The 22,309-nt window shown below is 36.2% G+C and overlaps 1 protein-coding gene across 3 annotated transcripts in view; it reads right to left on the bottom strand.

Moving 5' to 3' along the window:
* Positions 1–22,309, bottom strand: part of phkb (phosphorylase kinase, beta) — a 90,648-nt gene that overhangs the window by 21,888 nt on the left and 46,451 nt on the right. For all 3 annotated transcript variants that reach the window (XM_051114578.1, XM_051114579.1, XM_051114577.1), the window contains 6 exons: positions 22,010–22,067; positions 20,023–20,100; positions 17,479–17,637; positions 16,531–16,625; positions 2,740–2,795; positions 184–277 (listed from right to left, as the gene is read on the bottom strand). In XM_051114578.1, the coding sequence (XP_050970535.1) occupies positions 184–277; positions 2,740–2,795; positions 16,531–16,625; positions 17,479–17,637; positions 20,023–20,100; positions 22,010–22,067 (540 nt within the window). The remainder of the gene's footprint in view (positions 1–183; positions 278–2,739; positions 2,796–16,530; positions 16,626–17,478; positions 17,638–20,022; positions 20,101–22,009; positions 22,068–22,309) is intronic.

Raw genomic sequence — 22,309 nt, forward strand, 5'->3', positions numbered from 1 at the left:
TGGTGTAAATCTTTAAGAGCATGCAAAAATAATTCACTGACTGACATGACTGATGTGCCAGTCAGTCTGAACTGAGTGGCCACTTGATAAACTGACCAATGGTCTAATGGAGCGACTGTCACTGAAATTGATCAGTCTGCAAGATTTGTTTGTTGGTGAGTTTGATTGATTGAACAGTGATACCTTCACCAGCTCTTTCTGGGGCCAGATCTGAATGGGTTCCACCTGCTGCGGAGTCTGAGTTTGGATGCCATAGGTGTTAAGGAAGACCTGCAATCTGAAAGACACAATCAAGACAGAGACTTTTAAACATTAAAAACAACTCTAGTAAAGGTAATGTGTACAACTTTTGCACCATTAGTGGAATGATAATGACAAACTTATAGAAGCCAGACGATATCACAACCTGCGTTCTTCCATGTGTTTGGAAAGAATCATTCTATTGTAATACCATCTGTTCAAATTATAACAATTCTAGTTGAGGAACAGTTTTTCTTATTATTACTGCATTGTATTGCATGTGAAAAACACTTGAAGAAATTACATCTTGAAGAAATTTGTATCTTACATATGAAAATGGACATGCTAGGCTAGCAGGCCAATAGGTTAACGGTAATGTAATGGAAGTTTAATTGGCTAGTGATATACCAAACTTAATATCCTAAGAATTAGCTTGTGAGCTAAATAAAAAAAAAATTAGGAATGTTTAAATTGACCTTTTATATACGTATATGCATATATACACATATGATAATGTTTTTTTTTTTAAGTTTTATTTTTAAAAACATTTAATGTACATTTATAGCGCCATGCTTTGTGCTATCTTACCTTGGCACTCAATTATATATAAAAAAAAAAAAACTGTTCTAAAAATAGTGTATCGTTAAAAATTATAATTATTTTACCAAAATAAGAGGGATCATACAAAATGCTATTGTTTATTTAGTACTGACCTGATTTCACATAATGAATTTATAAAACTGACCCTGTTCAAAAGTTTACATACACTTGATTCTTAATACTGTGTTGTTACCTGAATGATCCACAGCTGGGGTTTTTTTTGTTTAGTGATAGTTGTTCATGAGTCCATTGTTTGTCATGAACAGTTAAACTGCCCGCTGTACTTCTGAAAAATTCTTCAGGTCCCACAAATTATTTTTCAGCATTTTTGTGTATTTGAACCCTTTCCAACAATGACTGTATGATTTTGAGATCCATCTTTTCACACTGAGGACAGAAGGTTCAAATGCTCACTGATACTCCAGAAGGAAACACGATGCATTAGGAGCCAGAGGGTGAAAACTTTTGAATTTTTTAATTTGAAGATCAGGGTACATTTAATTTATTTTGCCTTCTGGGAAACATGTAACTATCTTTTTAGCCTCTAAAGGACAGCAATAAATGAAAAAATACGATATTTAGGCAAAATAAGAAAAATCTCCATTCTGTTCAAAAGTTTCACCCGCCAGCTCTTACTGTATGGTTTTTCCTTCTGGAGCATCAGTGAGTGTTTGAACCTTCTGTAATAGTTGCATATGAGTCCCTCAGTTGTCCTCAGTGTCAAAAGATGGATCTTAAAATCATAGTCATTGTTGGAAAGGGTTCAAATACATAAAAATGCTGAAAAAGCAAAGAATTTGTGGGACCTGAAGGATTATTCTGAAGAACAGCAGCCAGTTTAACTGTTCAAGACAAACAAGGGACTCATGAACAACTAATAAAAAAAATATTATTCATGTCAGTACTAAATAACATGCATTCTGTATTATCCCTCTTATTTTGGTAAAATAATTAACATTTTTAATGATTCTGAAAGGGGGATGTAAACCTTTGACCTCATCAAGGGGTCTTTTTTTCCCCTTCAAAATGAACTTTACAACTCACAATTATGAGTTTATATCTTTTATAACAAAAAGTCAGAATACAAACTCACATTTGTAAGAAAGCCAGAATTTCACGTTTTTATCTCGCAATTCTGACTTTATTTCTCAGAACTGTGAATTTATTACACTATTCAGAATTGTGACTATATCTCACAATGCGAGTTTATATCACAATTCTGTGACATTATATTTCACGTTTTTTGACTTAATTTCTTAGAATTACAAGTTTATATCTCGCAATTCTGACTTTATAACTTGCAATTGCGAGATTGTGTCACACAAAAGTTTAATCATCATATTTACATCATTACAATATATCAAAATTGTGTTATGTATGATTTATAATCAAGCACTTAAGTCAAGTGTCCATTAAGATCCACACAATCTTGCATGACACTGTGATTATGTAAATGAAAGGTCTACAGGCATTTCTTATGCTGTGGGGTTTAAGGAAAATGTACGTTTACAAGCAACCAGAACCTCTCCTCCAGCTTACATTATAATATTTAAACAACATTATTCAAGCTTTGCAGGGAAGGTGAGGTGTTAAGTGGAACTTTCCGCTTTAAATGAAGGTACTGAGGTTGAGTTAGACAAGTAATTCTGATTAAGGTTTGCAGGGTGAATAAGGGGAGAGGTGGGTTAAGTGCTGGGGTGAATAATGTTAAATGAACTGCAGAGCAGGCCTGGCTCGGACCAGCTGGCCACACGACCTCTTTCACCTCCCCTTCTCACCAGAAAAGCTTTAAATGAGAGTGCTGATAGATGAAGGCTACAGAATAGCCCAATAATTAGTGTGCATGCATCAATTAGACCAGAGGACCGAGAGATTGAGACTCAAGAGGAATTTATTTACCTTTGACTTTCTGCAATCAGGGCCACATGAATGACGACATCGTTCTCAATGGGACCCTGCAGGAAACAAGCAAAGAAGACGTATTGGAAAACTTTGGGTCTCAACAGAGAAGGCTCAAAGGCAAGGGCACAGAGTGTAACATCCATCACCTCAGAGTTCAGGAGTGAGTGACTTCACTAAAAATTAAGAACGGAGAGAGAGACCTTAAAAGTGAAAGAAAAGTCAAAGCAGTTAAGAGTATAACCGATAACCAGGTGCTGCAGGACAAAGATGAGGGAGATGATGGTGGATCAGAGCCCTGATTCTTTATGCTAGCTCATTACGGTCGTTTGGGCTGGATGATGTAGTAATTTCGCTGAGATAATGAGCTGCTGATTGCTGAAGGTTTAGGTTGGGTCATATCAATCAGTAGCTAAAGCCCTCTGCCTACACACAGAGGACAGCCAGCCTCCATTTAAACCTTCCACTGCCACAACTCCTAAACGGCAGGAGCATCTTAGCAGCTAATTTGACTTGTTTTCTCAAGATCACAACTTGGGGCTTCTCTGTGTTTTAAAAAATCATTATTTCTGCCTTTCTGGTGTTACGGTCAAACAAATAATAACCGAGGTTCAACCTCTCAAATCTTCTGCTACAGCTCCAAGAACTGTAATATTAACCAGCTAATATGTAAATAACACACCTTCGAAAGCACTAGGATGCATCAAACGCTGAGATAGACAGATCTATTAGTCTGAACGGAAGATGGCAATATATTTGTGATGTAGGCTGTTTGTCTCGACTGTTGTTGTTTGCTTCCCCTGAAACGGGAAAGATAAGTGCTTGGGCAAATCACAGCTTTGGGTTAAATGACATATTGGCACAGCCATTTTGTGGAGGCAGTGCAGTGAGTCATCACAAGGGCTGATCAACAGAGACTATACATGCTAATTCTGCCCTGCGTGAGGGCTGCAGACGGGAAACGGGTTCAGGCTGCCCTTGATGGATGGGAAGTGAAATGTCTGGGTATGTTGTGAATATGTGACAGGTGCAGAAGTATTCAAAAAGTGAAAAGGTGCCGTGTAACTTCAGTAGGTTTGGACTGTGCTAAGAACAGCACTGAAACAATTCATGAGAGATATAAATGGTAAGGTTAAAGTCGGTCATTTATGCACCAAACATAATTGCAAAATTATCGGTTGCAAAAGCATCAACATTAACATTTAAGCATTTGCCAGATGCATTTGTCTAAAGGCTGGAATACACTACAGGAGTCAAATTCAGGACAAAATCTGAATGACACTATACGCATGATACATTTGGAGATTTTGAAGGGAAAAAATGGGCTACTCAGGATCACACAATACCACACGGTTAAGTTGTTAGAATATAACAAACTTAAAAAGAAACATGTGCCTTGTTGCTAGGAGACTCATGACAGATGAAAACAAAATGTGTTCTAAAATTGGCTCAAAACATGTTTGAAATCCTCTGAATGGATGAAATTATGAAGCATAAAAAAATTGAGTCTGTGTTGCTACATGCTAGATGGTTCTCTAAAATCTGTTAACTCTTGACTGCGCAAAATCTGTGACTCCTCCAGACTGCAAATCGGGTGCAAAAATGTACACAGCAGTCATGTAGTGAACTCCCAGTCTTAACAATACATTTATGTGTTTTATTGGTAACACTTTAGTTTAGGAACCAATTCTCACTGTTAACTACTTGCTTATTAGCATGTATATTACTTGTATATTGGCTATTTATTAGTACCTAAACTTAACAACTACCTTACTACCTTAGTATTAGCTCACTTCCAGAATAAAAATTTCCTAATAATTTACTCACCCATGTCACACAAGAAGTCCATGTCTTTCCTTCTTCAGTTACAAAGAAATTAAGGTTTTTGACGAAAAAATTCCAGGATTTTTCTCCATAAAGAGGACATCAATGCGGAAAGCCCAAATTGCAGTTTCAGTTCAGCTTCAAAGGGCTCTACACAATCTCAGCTAATGAATAAGTTCTTACCTAGCAAAAATTGGTCATTTTCTAAAAAAAAAATAATAATAATAATTTTTAACCACAAATGCTCATCTAGCTCTGCGTCCACTACTTCATGCATTACATAATGACGTTGGAAAGGTCACATGTGACGACCCAGTGTTTATTAGGGTTGGGTACTGTTTGAATTTTATCGATTCTAATTCTGCTTATCGATTCTGATTCTTATTGATTCCTAGTTTCGATTCCAATCAGATGAAAACCAAAGAGTTTTGTTGCGGCTAAATAACTTGAGCAAGCAGCTTACACAATTACACTTCTTTTACATATTTTACACTGCTTTTACAACTTTTGCCTATGGTTTTAACAAAAAAAATACCACAGCAAAAACAACTAGACTAATAAATTCCAAACAATTGTTAAAAACAAGTAAAAAGTCAGTAATAAAATAGAGACAAACAATTCAATTAACAATAAACAAATACAACTGAACAGGGTACAGAAATTGAAATCAAATTTTCATTTCATGAATAATATATAGATTAATCCTTATTAAAGTTACAAAAATATTCAGTCAACATCAGCGAATGATCTTCTTTTGTTCTTATATTAACATTAATGACAGGCAGCATGTTTATTAGGCTGCTGTCTCTTTAACACAGAAAGTACGCAGATTTCAAAATACTTGTTACACATGCGTTTTCTTTCACATCTATTTGCGTCACGGTTGTGTTTATGATGACATACTGACGGTTTTTGTGCATATTGGTCAGTAAATGGTCGGAATAACCTTTTCTGCACGGAGCGGTTCGACAACGGAAACAGGCTGTGAAACCGCACTGGGACCGCTGTTCTTTGTGCTCACGCTTCAGATGTGTCTGCTGTTTGCAAACAGTGCGGGCGTTTCTTCCCTTCCTGTGCTTAAATAGTTTAAAATCACATTAAAGTGTAAACGCAAGAATCAAAGTGCACGCGTTTTATCGAATACCCGGTTATTGAAAATTTGAAACGGGTTCTAAAATGGAACCGGTTCTTGATACCCAACCCTAGTGTTTACAAAGCAAATGTGCAAAGAAAATCAAACACCCGTTACGACAAAAAACAATTAAACATCAATCACGGAGGATTTTGAAGTTGGAGGAGAAAATGAGATGGAGATTTTCTACCTTTTTGAACTGAAATACACAGACGAAGAACTACCAGTGCATGACCTTTTCAATGTAATTACGTATTCTGTAAAGTGGTAGACGTAGACCCGCATCACAGAGCTAGTGCAAGATGAGCATTTGTGGTTAAAAAGGTATATACTTTTTTATATTTAGAAAATGATCGATTGTTTGGCTAGACAAGACCCTTTTTCTCAGATGGGATCGTGTAGAACCCTTTGAAGCTGCACTGAAACAGCAATTTGGACCTTCAATCCGTCGGGCACCATTGTCTACTATATGGAGACAAATTCTGGAATGTTTTCCTCGAAAACCTTAATTTCTTTCTGAAGAAAGAGAGAAAGACATGAACATCTTGGATGACATGAGGGTGAGTAAATTAGCAGGAAATTTTATTTCTGAAAGTGAATAAATCTTTTAATAAACATCAAATTAGGAGTTTACTGAGGCAAAAGTCATAGTTAATATTTATTTAACAGCGAGAATTGGTCCCAAACTAAAGTGTGACTGTTTTAGTTGTTTGTGTGTTTTTGGGGAATCAAACTTGGCCTACAGGAATCACTTTTTCCACGGTTTCTGTTGTTGATCACATCGTAAAACGATATTAAATCAAACTTCATCTTAGGTCAAAAATAAAATGAAATAAAAACCTCACAATCTAAGTGTAATACTGGACACTGGCACATTTTAAGTGCATAACTGTTGGTGCATTTCTTTGTTTTCTTTTATAATGTGATGTCTGAAACAAGTTCCAGCATACCTCATTAAACTGGAATAGAAGATAGCTTTTTTCCTCTAACCTTTGATATTCACATCTTTTCTCACAGCAGTATAGTGGCTTTGTAGTAATGTTATAAAGAGATTGAAGTTTTCTTGGAAGTGGTGTGAATGATGGCAGTTGGTGGTGTACAAAACCCTGCAAGTATACTAGTGGGACTGGTGGGACTCCTGCAGTGTCTCTCTCTCCACACTGAAGCAGTAGACAATAAACTATGAGCAGCTCAATAGAACTGACAGCGATAAGAAATGCTCTTTATTAATGTCTCCGTTACCAATCAGTCAAATGATCTCTATTCATAATGTGGCTCCAAAAGCCCCACTGAGAGTCAAACAGTCAATATTTACCTCTAATGACAAATCTGTCTTCCTATAAGAACAATAATGAATTGAAGAACAAAACAACTGTCACAAAACATGAACAAATGAGGATAAAAGCTCTTGTGACTTCTATAATACTCATGCTGTATCTGCACAAATTAGTCCCAGTAAACATCTGAGGCACCATACCATTACGGTATCAGATGCTGATACTGTGGTACTTTAACCACAGTATATAACACATCAATGTATGATTCCATATCAAATAAATATTATCATTCTAATAATACTATGGTGCTATGGTACAGACCTTAGTCAGGGTAGAACCACTTTTAATTTTTGACAAGAATGGAAATGAGGCTGTGAGGGATAGAAGTACTTGGAGTTTAATGGACTGTACTGTTGTTTAACAACTAATCGATTGTTCAGCTGATGAAACATCTTTCTGAAAAGCTTTTAGTAGATCATTAAAAATGTTGATTATTTTACCAAAAAAAGAGGGATCATACAAAATGCATGTACATATCGTTCAAAAGTTTACACCCCCCGATTCTTAATACTGTGTTGTTACCTGAATGATCCACAGCTGTTTTTTTGTTTAGTGATAGTTGTTCATGAGTCCCGTTTGTCCTGAACAGTTAAACTGCCTGCTGTTCTTCAGAAAAGTCCTTCAGGTCCCACAAATTTTTTGGTTTTTCATCATTTTTGTGTATTTAAACCCTTTCCAACAATGACTGTATGATTTTGAGATCCATCTTTTCACACTGAGGACAACTGAGGGACTCATATGCAACTATTACAGAAGGTTCAAACACTCACTGATGCTTCAGAAGGAAAAACCATTCATTAAGAGCCGTCAGCAGAAATGGAAATGTGCACATTCTTCTTATTTTGCTTAAATATACATATTTTTTTTTTATCTAGTACCGCCCTTCAGAGGCTACAGAAGATAAGTACATATTTCCCAGAAGACAAAACAAGTTAAATTCTAAAAGTTTTCACCCCCCATCTCTTAATGCAGGACTTTTCTGAAGAACAGCAGGCAGTTTAACTGTTGGGACTCATGAACAACTATCACTAAACAAAAAAAAACACAGCTGTGGATTATTCAAGTAACAAAACAGTATTAAAAATCAAGGGGACTTTTGAATGGGGTCATTTTTATAAGTTCAACTATTATTTTCTCTTTGGACTATATGTAAACGTATTTTATGTGAAATATCTTCTTCATACTAAATAAACAAACTAAATAAACAAAAAAAAACATGGATTTTGTACTTTAACAGTATCTAGGTTAAGACTGACTGCAGTGAAAGCTGCCCGTGTGTGCTGAGGAAATTTCATATCTGATGTAAAGAGCACTTGAAAAACCTCGCCTTCGGCAGCTAAGTGATGTTTTCACAGAGTCTGGAGCTGCTGGAATTGAGATGGGATCACTAATGGCAAAACTCCACAGCTTTTGAGTGTACCACAAAGGTGTAAAAGTACAAACTAATGAAATGCTATTACTGCTGCCTCAAATGCAATATAGCGTAATACAGAGATCACATTTCATGTTATTACAACATTTTCTTTTTCTGCAGACAGTAGCAACTAGAAAACCACAACCACATGTAAAACAATATTCTGCACAACACCAGTGTTGCTCATGTGGCTCATGTAAATATTCTGCTCTATTTTGACAATCTCAGATTAGACTGAATCCATTCTTCTAATAAATGATTGCAAATTCTATGCTAGTCTATTTTATTCGATTCTCATTGCAAAGTCAATGTAACTGTAAAGATTCCATTCCAGTCGGGCAGCCTGAAATAAGCCCCTTTTTCCTGAATCCATTTATGTGACAAATCAATGCAAACCTAATGGACTGTCTCTTGGAGATATGATGTGGATAAAAGAGATCTGGCAGATCCACATTCCCACTGCAGTTTGTTCTTCAACTGCTCTGCTGCCAAAAGGCAAATCATTAACTGATGTGAACTGCTGCTCTTTAAGATGTCTAATGCTCCTTTAAGGATCAAAATTTGAAGCAGCGTCTTTGTTGATGCAGAGTTCTCAATGTTAAACCCTGCAGCTGGCAAGTTTGAAAGCTGTAGGTTTACACATTTCACTTGATAAAGCGAGAGAGACAGATGATTCTAAATTCTGAGACTGTACTGAAAATTTGGGATAAGTCTCAGGTGTCCCCAGGTGTGATGTTCAGCTCAAAATACCCCATAGATCATTTATTATATCATGAGTGGAAGCAGAAACACGATGTTTATGTGCATGTCTCTTTAAATACAAATGAGCTGCTGCTCCCCGCCCCCTTTTCCAGAATAGGGCTGTGCCTTTACAGCTCCTACCTCAGATATTCTGGCAATAAACATCTGTTTGGTTTTGATTATCATGTCTGTCGCACTGAATTATGCATTTTTAAGCCATATCAGTTTAAACTTCTGAAATATGGTTTTTTGAGTGCACACATCCGAAGCACGCACATAGAAAGAAGCTGTCACACTGCATGTGAGTACAAAACTAAGCTCTCTTTCAAGTCTTATTGCGCTTAAATTGTCAAATACACAGAAGTTTATGTTTAAAAACACACATGAGTTACAAAAACAGTCAGTTATGTCTGTATGTTCTCAAGTTTTATGGTTTGGTAGATGCACCAGGGACTTGATTATAGCACTTAAACACGGAAAAGTCAGATTTTCATGATATGTCACATTTAAACCTTAAAAGTTTTAGGATTTTAAAAAAGCTAAGCATTGGTTGCAGACTTTTGGATTCCACTGTATTTACAAAAAACTCTTTCCAAAGTAAAAATGGAAAAAGTGCTTACTTTTTCAGCTCCATTCCACATCTTATAATAGAGTGTAGGAGCTCCCTATGCAACAGTGCAAGTCTGGCCACAATCACCTTAAAGAAATTGAAAAGATTGGGGATTGGACTTTTCAGAAGGTGGGAGTGTAATTGTGAACAAAGGCTTGCTGTGAATTCGATACACATCACCCCTCTCTAGAAGCACCATAGATATATTAGATCTAGTCGGCAATCCTTATGACAAGAAGAAAAAAAAAATCAATTTATATTAAAGCGAGGCAGGTGAAAGCCTCGGGAGTCTGGTGCTTGTCAGTGGTGTTGTATGTGATGTAATTCCCATAAAGATGCAGTGTGTGGAGTGAGAGGAGATAAGGAGGCTGATTACTAATACCTGTTGAGCTGCTCCATGGGAAAGTCTGTGCAGAGCTGTTTCAGAAAGTGTTTTCAAGTCTCTGATAAAACACACAGTCACTAGAGTAATTTTGAAAGAGGATGACACAGAGCTAACCTTGACACTTTTTTGTAATTCATTCCACAGACTTCCTATCTAATAATCCTCAAACAACACTAAAGCACAATTAAAAAGGCTTTGAGTTAGATGTACTTCTGTGTCTCACCGCATAAAGTAACATAAAAAAAAAATCTGTATTTTCTATATTTTACTTTATTAAAACGGACCAACAGGTTGTTTTTATTGGTCTGGGTCTCAAGATGTCTAGTCTTAGTCTGGGTTTTGAGGGAGTCTGGTGTTAGTTTGGGTTTTGAGGCATTTTGACCCATAAATTCTTAGTGTTTTCAGATTCCGATCTCACAGTCTCATCATACTGAATATTACTTATTAGGAGACGAGATATTCTCGCAGTGAAATACACTCCAAATGTTACAGTGTCTAAGTGACACTAGATTCTGATTCTCACACTATAAAGTCTAGAGTTATAATAACTGAGTGAGTGACACATAAGTGATATCTTGCCACATTCATCACGTCTGCTGGCTGTCGGTGATAAACATACAACACATCTGTCACCACGCTGCAGACGTTTGAGAAATGACTTTCAGCTCCCACAACAAATATGTTTCCGCACAGCCGTCAGCACCAAATCCCTCAGTTGCCTGTTCAAATGTATGGCCCTTTTCCAGCTCTCTCTTTAATATTTTTAACCCATCATCACAGTGAAGTGTTTTGTTTGTATTGCGCACCATGAAGGTGGACAACTGAAGTGCTTCAAAGCAGTGCATGTGTGTGTTTGCATGTGTAGCGATTGCCACTGGAATTTTTCTATAAACTTCTTTCAGGACTGCTTATACACATATGCTGCATGCTTACATTTATAAAGAGTAATTTCCACCAGGAAAAGCAACCTTAGTAAGTACAAGGTGAATTCATTCTCCCATTAATAGCGAGTGTGTCCCATTAATGTGTCCATGTGTGTAATTGTGCACCTACTTACAGTACTTCCAAGCAAAATAGTAAGTGTGTATGTGCCAGGGTTGTGCAGCGTTCAGAACTGAATAGGGAATGTCTTTGAAAAGCCAGTTCCTGAATTTTAACTGAGGTAGCCAATAGGATGCAGAATTGCAATTCGAATTTGAATGTAAGTGGAACTGAAATAAATAGTAGTTCAATGGATGGATGGACAAATGAATGACTGGAATGATAAAATATGGAAAACATAGAATATATGAAGAGTTCAGATACAAAACCAGCTAAATCCATGTGACGTCTTTCTTTAAAAAATCCATTATTATCAGGCTCAGATGTATAGGTTTCTATGTAAATACCGGTGCTTCTGATTGGGCTGAGGCTGGTATTTTAGCGAGTCTGAAGAAAAAGTATTTGATGGACGTATAATATGTGTTGAGAGCATTCACTCAGTATCATTATCTCATTTTTGACCGAGATGGCTTTTAGCTGGTTTTGCATCTGAACTCTTCATATAAAAACAGAAAAAATATAGATAGAACAATAGAACAACAGAATGACAGATAGTTTGAACGATAGAGTGACAGAACGATAGACAGAATGACAGATAGAACAAAAGATAGATAGAATGACAGAACAATAATTGATAGAATGATACAAAGATGATAGAACAATAGGACAGAACGATGGATAGAACAATAGAACAATAGAATGATAGATAGATAGATAGACAGATAGATCAACAGAACGATAGATAGATAGATAGATAGAACAACAGAACGACAGATAGAACGATAGAAAGACAGATAGATAAAATGATTTATAGAATGATAGAACGATAGAACGATAGAATGATGATAGATGATAGATTATAGACAGATAGAACAACAGAATGAGAAATAGAACGATAGAAAGAATGATAGAACGACAGATGATAGATAGATAGATAGATAGAACAACAGAACGATAGATAGAACGATAGAAAGAACAATAGATAGAATGATAGACAGATGATAGAACAGAATGATAGATAGAACGATAGAAAGAACAATAGATAGAATGATAGATAGACAGATGATAGAACAGAATGATAGATAGAACGATAGAAAGAATAATAGATAGAACGATAGACTGAATGATAGATAGAATGATAGATAGACAGAACGATAGATAGAACAACAGAATGATAGATAGAACGATAAAAAGAATAATAGATAGAACGACAGACAGAACAATAGATAGAACGATAGATAGATCGATAGATAGATAGAACAACAGAACTATAGATAGAAAAACAGAACTATAGACAGAATGATACAACAATAGAACGGTAGATAGATAGATAGTAAGATAGACAGATAGATAGATGGATGGAATGATAGAATGATAGACCGAACGATAGATAGAAAGATGGACGGATGGATGGATGGATGGATGGATGGATGGAATGAACGACAGAGCGATACATAAAATGATTGATAGATAGGACGATAGGACGGTGGAATGACAGAACGATTGATAGAACAATAGATAAAACAATATATAGAACAATAGATAGGTAGAACGATAGAATGAGAGAACGATAGAACAGTAGATAAAATATAAAAAATATAGAATATATAAAAATAGAAAAATATAGATGGAACGATGAAACAGATAGAATGGATAGATGGATGAGCGATAAAGCAATAGATAAAATGATACGATGATGAAAGATAGACAGATAGATAGATGAAAGTTCTGTTTTGTTTTGTAATTTACACTTGGACATCTGTGCACATCACATGCCGTATGGCCACTGATATCTCTTCACCGTTTGTGGTGTGTTTATTCGTGGTGTGTTCTGGAAATCCCTCTGGGTGTTTATGAAGTGACTCAGCCCAGAGAAAAAGACATGCAGACAGGAGATTTCATGTGGAACGAGTTGCGTCCAATCCCCATAGTCCTCTTCTCAAACCCCGAACAATCACTTCCTATAAGACGTATCGCAGGAACATCCTGTGTTTTCACATTAAAAGATACAGTCGTTGAGCACAGCCAACAAAAACAATGGGGCCGTGTTCTGTTGGAATACATTTGTCTTAATGCATCAAATTAAATATGAATCAGAGAAATATAGCATCTACAAAGCTAAGTAACTGCAAAAGGCCTCTCTCCCTAAGCTTGCGTATGTGAGCGACAGAAGCATTTCAAAAGCTGTTCTCGGTGTTTAAAAGGCAAAAAGATGAGGCTGCTTCCTGCACCTTGGCTGCTCTGCTGAACAATCGTTTCTAAATTTAAACTGAGCTCCATCTGTGCTTTGTTGAAACAGGGTACATCCATCAATCAGGAAAAAAGGCCTGTCTAATCTCTGAGCAAGGACATGGTTCAAAACGAAGATCTGCCTTCATACTGAGGACAAAGTATGGGAGATGTTAGGAAGACAAGTGTGGGCTGAAAACAACCTATGCATAAACACAAACTGGCAATCATATTCCATCACGTAGTGCATGAGCACACGCATAAATATTGCAGAAAGGTGCTCAAAGACAGGCCGTAATACATAAACAAACATAAACTGACACTTCATATAGCTAAATCCATCCACAAACACACTACCACGCAAACAAACGGCAGCCACAGCAACATGCCCTTTAGTCAGCATAGCCTTTGATGCAAAAGCGAAGAGACAAGCACGCCACGCATAACTGTGCAATATGCAGTGCCCTCCTTCAAAGCAGCAGGGCTCCTCCCAGTTTCCCATGCAGCGGTGCAACACTCATGAATAAAACAGCCGCCTGCCCCTCACTGCCTCTGATTAGACAAACTCGCACTCCCAAGCCAATATCAGTCAAATTACAGCTACATCTCAACTAGGGCTAGGCTTATTCGGAATGATTTTGCTGGCAATATACAACTAAGCAACATTATGAATATTGAGTTGATTTGAATGCGTTTTTCTTTTGTCTTTAAGTTTTCTGAAGACCACGTCATTAGACTGGTTTCACGGTATGAGGGTACGTTCCTTTGAGATGTCAAGTGCCTCGCCTCGAGAAGGCGACAGCAGTCAGGGATAAAAGAACAGCTGTTAGATCTGACAATTCACAGATCTCGTAGGTAGGCAGGTATCGCATTTGCATTTTATGTTGCTCATGAAATAAATGCAGTCAAAATATTGCTGCTTTTAATGAGCATGTGAATATGATGAATGAGTAATCCAGTGTATCTAATATTTAAAAAGAGCATATTTAAATCCATTTTCATACATAATTTCAGAGAGATAAATTAAAACGATTAAGCTTAAGAGGACAGCATTGTCTGAGGACAGGAAATGTTCTCTCATAATTCACAAAGATTAAAAAATGATTGACAGATGTTGATTTTAGTTGGCTGAGGCTGTAAAATTGTGCAATATTTCTATCAAAACTCACTTTACATTACCAGTCAAAAGTTTGTGGTTGGTAAGATTTTTTATTTAATTCATTCATTAATTGCAACTATTACAAAAGATTCAAACGCTCACTGATGCTTCGTAAGGAAAAACCATGCATTATGAGCCGGGGGTTGAAAACTTTTAAACAGAATATAAATGTGCACATTTTTCTTTTTTTGCCTATTCAGCAGTTCATTTAGTACTGCTCTTCAGAGGCTACAGAAGATAGTTGCATGTTTCTCCAAAGACAATATATGTTACATTTACCCTGATCTTTAGATTCAAAAAGTTTTCGCCCCCCGGGTGTTAATGCATGGTTTTTCCTTGAGCATTTGATGCATCAGTGAGCATTTGAACCTTCAGTAATAGTTGCAAATGAGTCCTCAGTTGTTCTCAGGGTGAAAAGATGAATCTCAAATCACACTATCATTGTTGAAAAGGGTTCAAATACACAAAAATGAAGGACTGAAGGATTTTTCTGAAGAACAGCAGGCAGTTTAACTGTTTAGGACAAACAAGCGACTCATGAACAACTATCACTAAACAACAAAACACAGCTGTGCATTATTCAGGTAACAACACAGTATTAAGAATCAAGGGGATGTAAACTTTTGAAGTTCATTTTTATAAATTCAACTATTCTCTTCTGTTGTGGACTGTATGTAAAAATCTTTTACATTACGGTCAATACTAAATAAACAACATGTATTTTGTATGATCCCTCTTATTTTGGTAAAATAATGAACATTTTGCAGATTCTGAAAGGGGGATGTAAACTTTTGACCTTTATGATTTAAATTTTCCTAAATGTAACTTAATATAAAAAAATACAGATAAATATGTGTACTTGAATGTGCAACGCTTTTGTTGTAAGATGCTTCCACCTTTTTTAGCATTACAAAAAAACAATACTGTTTAATGTTGCAAACTTGTCTTTGTTGTCATAGTACTTTAATTTATTATCATAATCATGTTCAAATGGAATTTTGTGCAAACAGCTTTAAAATTTACTGCAGTTTGTAATTCTTTTAGTTATTTACCTAGAGTGGCTTGTTACTAATAAACCGCTGTTTATTCAACTCCGGATATATATGTATTAAATAATATGTAAACATGATTCATGCATGCAATAAATGCTAATGAAGCTCGCTCAGCACTAATCTCAACCTCTTTGTTAGCTTTTACTGCATGCATGAGTCACCTTTCTCGCTTCAATAAAAATGTCAGATCTAGAGTCGGAGTTCTTGACAGGAAGTGACATTTCTGACAGCTTCCACATCATTCATGCTTATATGAAATCTGCATTCAGTAGCCAGCACTATACTATGTATAAAGACTATGATAAACACTCACTTTGTTGTAACAAGACTCGTGAAATCTCAAATCTAACAGACATTTAGAGATCAAGATTGACACCACAGATTCATGCTGAAACAGTAAAATTACTAGGTTTTTACTAGACAGGCTACGATGATGAAAATGTTATCTGTTTGAATTTGCATATGCACTTTTGAACCTCTGTTCCACTTTTTGTCAGAGCTCTGACACAATTCAAACGACAGTAATAATGAGCAGATGCTGTATTAAAGCGATACTGCAGACTGTCTATAGGAACAGATGAGGGAGCTCTGTGCTAGCTATGAAACAGCAGGTGTCCGTAGGTTTTTCTTATCAAGAACAGTGTGGTCTGTCTCAGCAATAACAGATCCGCAAGGAATGGATCTGCAGAACAAGTCAGCTGTAGGGAACTGATACAGAGACGTATCAGGGCTTCTACTAAAGCCTGCAACAAATTATGCATGAGGCTCTGATAGAGATTAAACACACAGGCCCTTCACATGTGTGTTAACAGGATACATTTCACAGTATTCGTGTAGCTGGCTGAAGAGAGACGGGATGCAGCTCACCTGATTGGAGTATCGCATACTGACGTTCCTTTGATCCTGCCGCGGCACATAGCGATGGATGGGGTCGATGTCCTTTGGACTGATCAAACCATCGACTGAACAGCAAACACAGAACAAGAGTTACTGTTCCGTTCACATGAGCTTTAAACTAAATCGCTGCATTTTTAACCCAGACAAGTTTTCAACTTGAAAAACAAGCCTTTTCCACAGATTACTAATGCCTCTGCTGGTCTGAATATTACTGCAGCGCAAACACATGAATCACTTGTCTACAATATGAATCATTATGGGTGTGCAGCATGGTAATAACATTGCTGAAAATACAATATTTTGTGGGGAAAATCATGTTAATACTTAATAAGAATAGTTATTAGACTCAGAATCTGATATTCGCTGAAAATCAAACTTGATGTGGCACGATCAGTCCAAAAAAGCTATGGTGGAGGAGAAGATTAATGAATAATGACTTCCATTTTCTATCTGTTCTTCATAAAAATGTCTTCAGAAGACTTGAAGAATAGTGCACAAGTCACATGGATTGCTTTTATGTTGTTTTCTTGTCCTTTTTCAAAGCAGCAGCCCCCACTTTCACTGCATTGAAAAGAAGTAGTTTGAAAAATATAACCTTTTGGACTCCAAAGAAAAAAAGAAAATCATACCAGCTTGAGGGTAACTAAATAACAATTTTTCACACAATCACTGCGATTCATAAAACACATTCGTTGACCTCCATTAATCCAATCCTATTATTTCATTTAGTTTATAAACCATTTTGTCTGTTGCTTTCAGAGAGCTCACAGCGGTTTTGGGTCTTTTTCCTTTTGAGGAATGTGAGCAAATGCCACAAAGTCACTGCATGAATAAATAAAAGAACATTTATGTAAACTCTTTTACTGTGTGTCTGTGAATGGGCCTGACCCCTGGGCTCTGGATAGATCTGAAACTCACCCAGCAGCTTAGCGATGTTATAGAGGGCCTGTCCCCAGAGGAACAGCATCCCATCACGTCCCGAGTTGCTGGGGAAGCGCTTCTGGCTGCCATGATTCTTCTGTTCAGCCTCTACGAAGTCTGCCGGCACGTAGTAATACTTGGGAATAACAGCGTGGCCTGCGGAGAATCAAATTAGACAAAATGTTGAGTCCTAGAGTGCCTTGTGTATGTACATGAGACAGTTCTGTGGTGTGGAGTTGGATGCTGCTGGTGACTAGGCTGTCCCAACTGTACTAAAACAATATGAACTATTTTTCAAAAATATGGGGTTAGTAAGATTTTTTTGAAAGAAATTTAAAATTTTATTCCACAATGATGCACTCAGTTGATCAAAAGTGACAGTAAACATGTTTACATTTAAATGAATGCTGTTCTTAATATATGTCAAACGATTAATCGTGATTAATCGCAACCAATGACAAAGCTAAATTTTCAGCAGTCGTTACTCCTTATTTTAATGTCACATAATTCATTCTAATATGCTGATTTGGTGCTAAAGATAACAATATATTAGGGCTAAAATAAATCACAATTAAACGCAACCACACACACAAACATTATGTAAACAGCAACTTTTATTTTGGTTGCGATTAATCATGATTAATGATAATTATTCACAGCCTAATATACTGTTGTCTTTAGCACCAAATCAGCGTATTAGAATGACTCTGAAGAATCAGGTGACATTGACATACAAATACATCTTTTAAAAAAATGACAATAATACTACAATAAATAAATTACTGCATTTCTGAAATAATAAGTGTAGCCTTGATAAGCATTCTTTCGACAGGTACAGCACTTTCAAAACTATTTATGTTTGCAAATGCATAAATAAACTTATTGGTAGAATTCTGTCTGGAATTTAAAATACCTCATATTCAGTTCAACAGAAATTGCTTAGCTGAGATCAAAAGTTCACATACACCTTGCAGAATCTGTAAAATGTTAAATATTTAATCAAAATAAGAGGGATCATACAAAATGCATGTTATTTTTCATTTAGTACTGAACTGAATAAGATATTTCACATAAAAGACACTTGACTTGATACACTTGATTCTTAATACTGTGTTGTTACCTGAATGATCCACAGCTGTGTTTTTTATTTTTTTTTTTTTTTCTTAGTTGTTCATGAGTCCCTTGTTTGTCCTGAACAGTTAAACTGCCCTTCAGAAAAATCCTTCAAGACACCACAAATTCCTTGGTTTTTCAGCCTGTTTGTGTATTTGAACCCTTTCCAACAATGATTGTATGATTTTGAGATCCATCTTTTCACACTGAGGACAACTGCGTGACTCATATGCAACTATCGCAGAATACAGAAAGAAAAACAATGCATGAAAACCCAGGGGTGTAAACTTTTGATCAGAATGAAAATGAGTACATTTTTCTTATTTTGCCTAAATATCATTAATTCTTTCATTTAGTACTGCCCTTCAGAAGCTACATAAGATCCATACATGTTTCCCAGAAGACAAAATAAGTTTAATTTGCCCTGATCTTCAAATTAAAAAAGACTTAATTAATGCACTGTTTTTCCTTCTGGAGCATCAGTGAGCATTTGAACCTTTTGTAATAGCCACAAATGAGTCCCTCAGTTGTCCTCAGTGTGAAAGGATGGATCTCAAAATCATACAGTATCGCTGGAAGGAGTTCAAATACTCAAAAATGCTGAAAAACTAAAGACTTTGTGCGACCAAAAGGTTTTTTCTTAAGAACAGCAGGCTGTTTAACTGTTCAGGACAAACAAGGGATTTATAAACTATCACTAAACAAAAAACACAGCTGTGGATCATTAAGGTAACAACACAGTATTAAGAATCAAGCATATGAATTATTATATAAATGATTATTTTTCTTGTAAATTTAACATTATTTATATGAAATATCTTATTTTTAACATGCTTGATCCCTCTTAGTAAAATAATTAACATTTTGCAGATTCTGCAAGGTGTATGTAAAACTGTATTTATTAAAATTGCAAAAATTACGAGGAGATAAAAACCCTGCAGAAAAAGCAGCAACCAGGCTGTCAGGCACAATCCAACCTAGCCGCAAATTCACCTTTTTTTCTGTCAACCATAATTTAATTAACTAAGCCAAGCTCTCATCTGTACTGGTGAGGCTCACTGCAAGCAAATGAGAAGACCTGAACTAGTTCTTAAGTTGCTTATTATTGTTGTACTTCTAAAGAGCTGTGGTCTGAAGGACTGTCAGACAGCATGTTTTGTCTGTCTGTGGGGATCGCCGGTGTTCTGGTCTGTTTAAATAATGAGCATCCCCTCTGTTGTGCACTTGACTGAGATGCGTCTGAGGAAATCACACAGCCAGGGAGAGATGAATACGAAAGGACCACTTTAATAAAGAGTAATGGGAAAATAACAGTCATTGGCAGGGACTGGAGGACACTGGCTGGCAAGCAGAGTCCATCACAACGTGACAAGCTTTGGCAGTTTGTCCAACAAGATGTGCATATGCATGTGTGTGTCTGCAAGTTACCCTCAAAGGACTGGAAGATGACGGCCTCTAGCAGTTCCTGGTACTCTTTGACTTGAGCAGGATTTCCCCTAAACACACCTGAAGAAAAGGTCAACAAAAAGGAAATTATAAAACACTACATCCCCATTCCACTACGTAATATTTCTCAGAGATAGGACATTTTTACAAGTTGCCCTGATTTCAGCAAGCTCAGCATATCTCTGCAATAAATAACTGTATGACTGTGATTTTAACACTAAAAGGCTATAAAAGTGCTACAGTAAAAACCTATTAATTGGTCAACGGTAAGTTCCCATACTATATAAAAAACTGTACTAGACATTTCATGTAATTTAATGGTAATTTACAGTTTTTGGAAATGAAAAAAAAAAAAAATAATAATAATAATTATATATATATATATATATATATATATATATACATACAGTATATATATATACACATATACATACATACATACATATATATATATATATATATATATATATATACAGAAACATTTGATTTTTTTTTTTTTTTTTGTTAGAATAACAGTTATTTGTTGAAATAACTGTTTCTACACTAAAATAAGGGTTGTATGTTACATCTAATGTTGTTAAATTAACGTTTATTGCATTATTTCAGCATCATGTGTTTTACTATGATGGTATTTTTTTTTCAAAACTTTAATTTAGGTACTTCAAGTGAACTGGTAAATCAGCATAACATCACTAAACAACATTTAATGCAGTTATAAGCCGCTAAATATACAGGCATCAATATGCAATTTTTAGAAATCTTCTTTTTTTACAGTACATTTAACAGAATACAGTGTTTTTACAGTGAAACACAATATTATATAAAAGAGACCAGTTAAAAGGATAGTTCACCCAAAAAAAAGAAAATTCTGTCATTAATTACTCACCCTCATGTTATTCCAAACTCATAAAACCTTTGTTCATCCTCAGAACACAATTTAAAGGGGTCATCGGATGCCCATTTTCCACAAGTTGATATGATTCTTTAGGGTCTTAATGAAAAGACTATAATATACACCCTTTTTACCTAGTCAAAATCAGCTCTGCAAAAACCATCATGTTCTGGTCAAGGCTGCTTTAAATGTTAATGAGCTCTGCTCGCCCCACCCCTCTTTTCTCTCTGTTGAGTGACGAGCCTGTTTACTTTAGCCGCATTTAGCCGCGTTTAGCTGCTGAACTTTCTAACTAGCATGTTAGGTAGGAAAGGTGATTGCAGAGATTCATAAAAAACCCTTATACTCACTTCTGCTGTAAGTGAAGCTGGATCACAAATGATTTGCGCAAACATAGACGCATTTATGTAGATCAGGAGGCACATTCCCTTCACAAACAAACTTAATCCACTGCATCTTCAGCTGCTCAGATGTCGGGAGTAAATGACGACTACTATGTTTATTATTACATCCAGCAACACAACACCTCAATCGCTCAATCTGAGATATTCTTGTCTAACTTACATCGAAACAATGGAGGTCGGACTGTGACAGCTGATCTGAGGTAAGATGCTCACATGTCAATCAACTATCGTGGGAGCGGCCTCTGTCGGTGTGACGCCAAACCGACAGGCATCTGAGAACGGCTCGATTTGAAAAAGGGGATATTATTTTTACAGATTAATTAAAAACCACTGCATGGATTTTTATGATTATAGGGTAGATTTGTACATACACTGACAACACACATTAATGTTCAAACAACATGAAAAAGTGAACTTTGCATCTGATGACCTCTTTAAGATATTTTTTATAAAAAAACGGCACTTTCTGACCCCGTAAGGACATCGTTCAAACAGTCCATTTGAAATCAGTGGTTCATCGTCAGAAAACTCTGGGATTTCATCAAAAACATCTTCATCTGTGTTCTGAAGATGAACGAAGGTCTTACGGGTTTGGAACGACATGAGGGTGAGTAATTAGTAACCGAACTCTCATTTTTGGGTGAACTATCTCTTTAATATTCGTGAATCTTACCATCAATCATCATATAGATGAAAAAAAGAGGAAACTCGCACTCGATCCCATCGAAGAGCTGAAAAACATAACAGGGCAGAAAATAAGGCACCACATGAGGAGTCATTACATAAACATCATATAATGATTCAACAACATCATTACTGTTCAAATGTGTTGTTGTTCACTGAACAAGAGAATAAAAAAAAGTAAATTCCTCAGTGTACCTGTGTGATTTGTAATGTGGCTGTTAGATTAAAATGAGCAAAAAACAACATGTTCAAACGGTTAGTAAATTTTCAGTGCCACACACAACCTGTA

This window comes from Labeo rohita, chromosome 7 (assembly GCF_022985175.1).
Source record: "Labeo rohita strain BAU-BD-2019 chromosome 7, IGBB_LRoh.1.0, whole genome shotgun sequence".
Taxonomy (NCBI): Eukaryota; Metazoa; Chordata; class Actinopteri; order Cypriniformes; family Cyprinidae; genus Labeo; species Labeo rohita.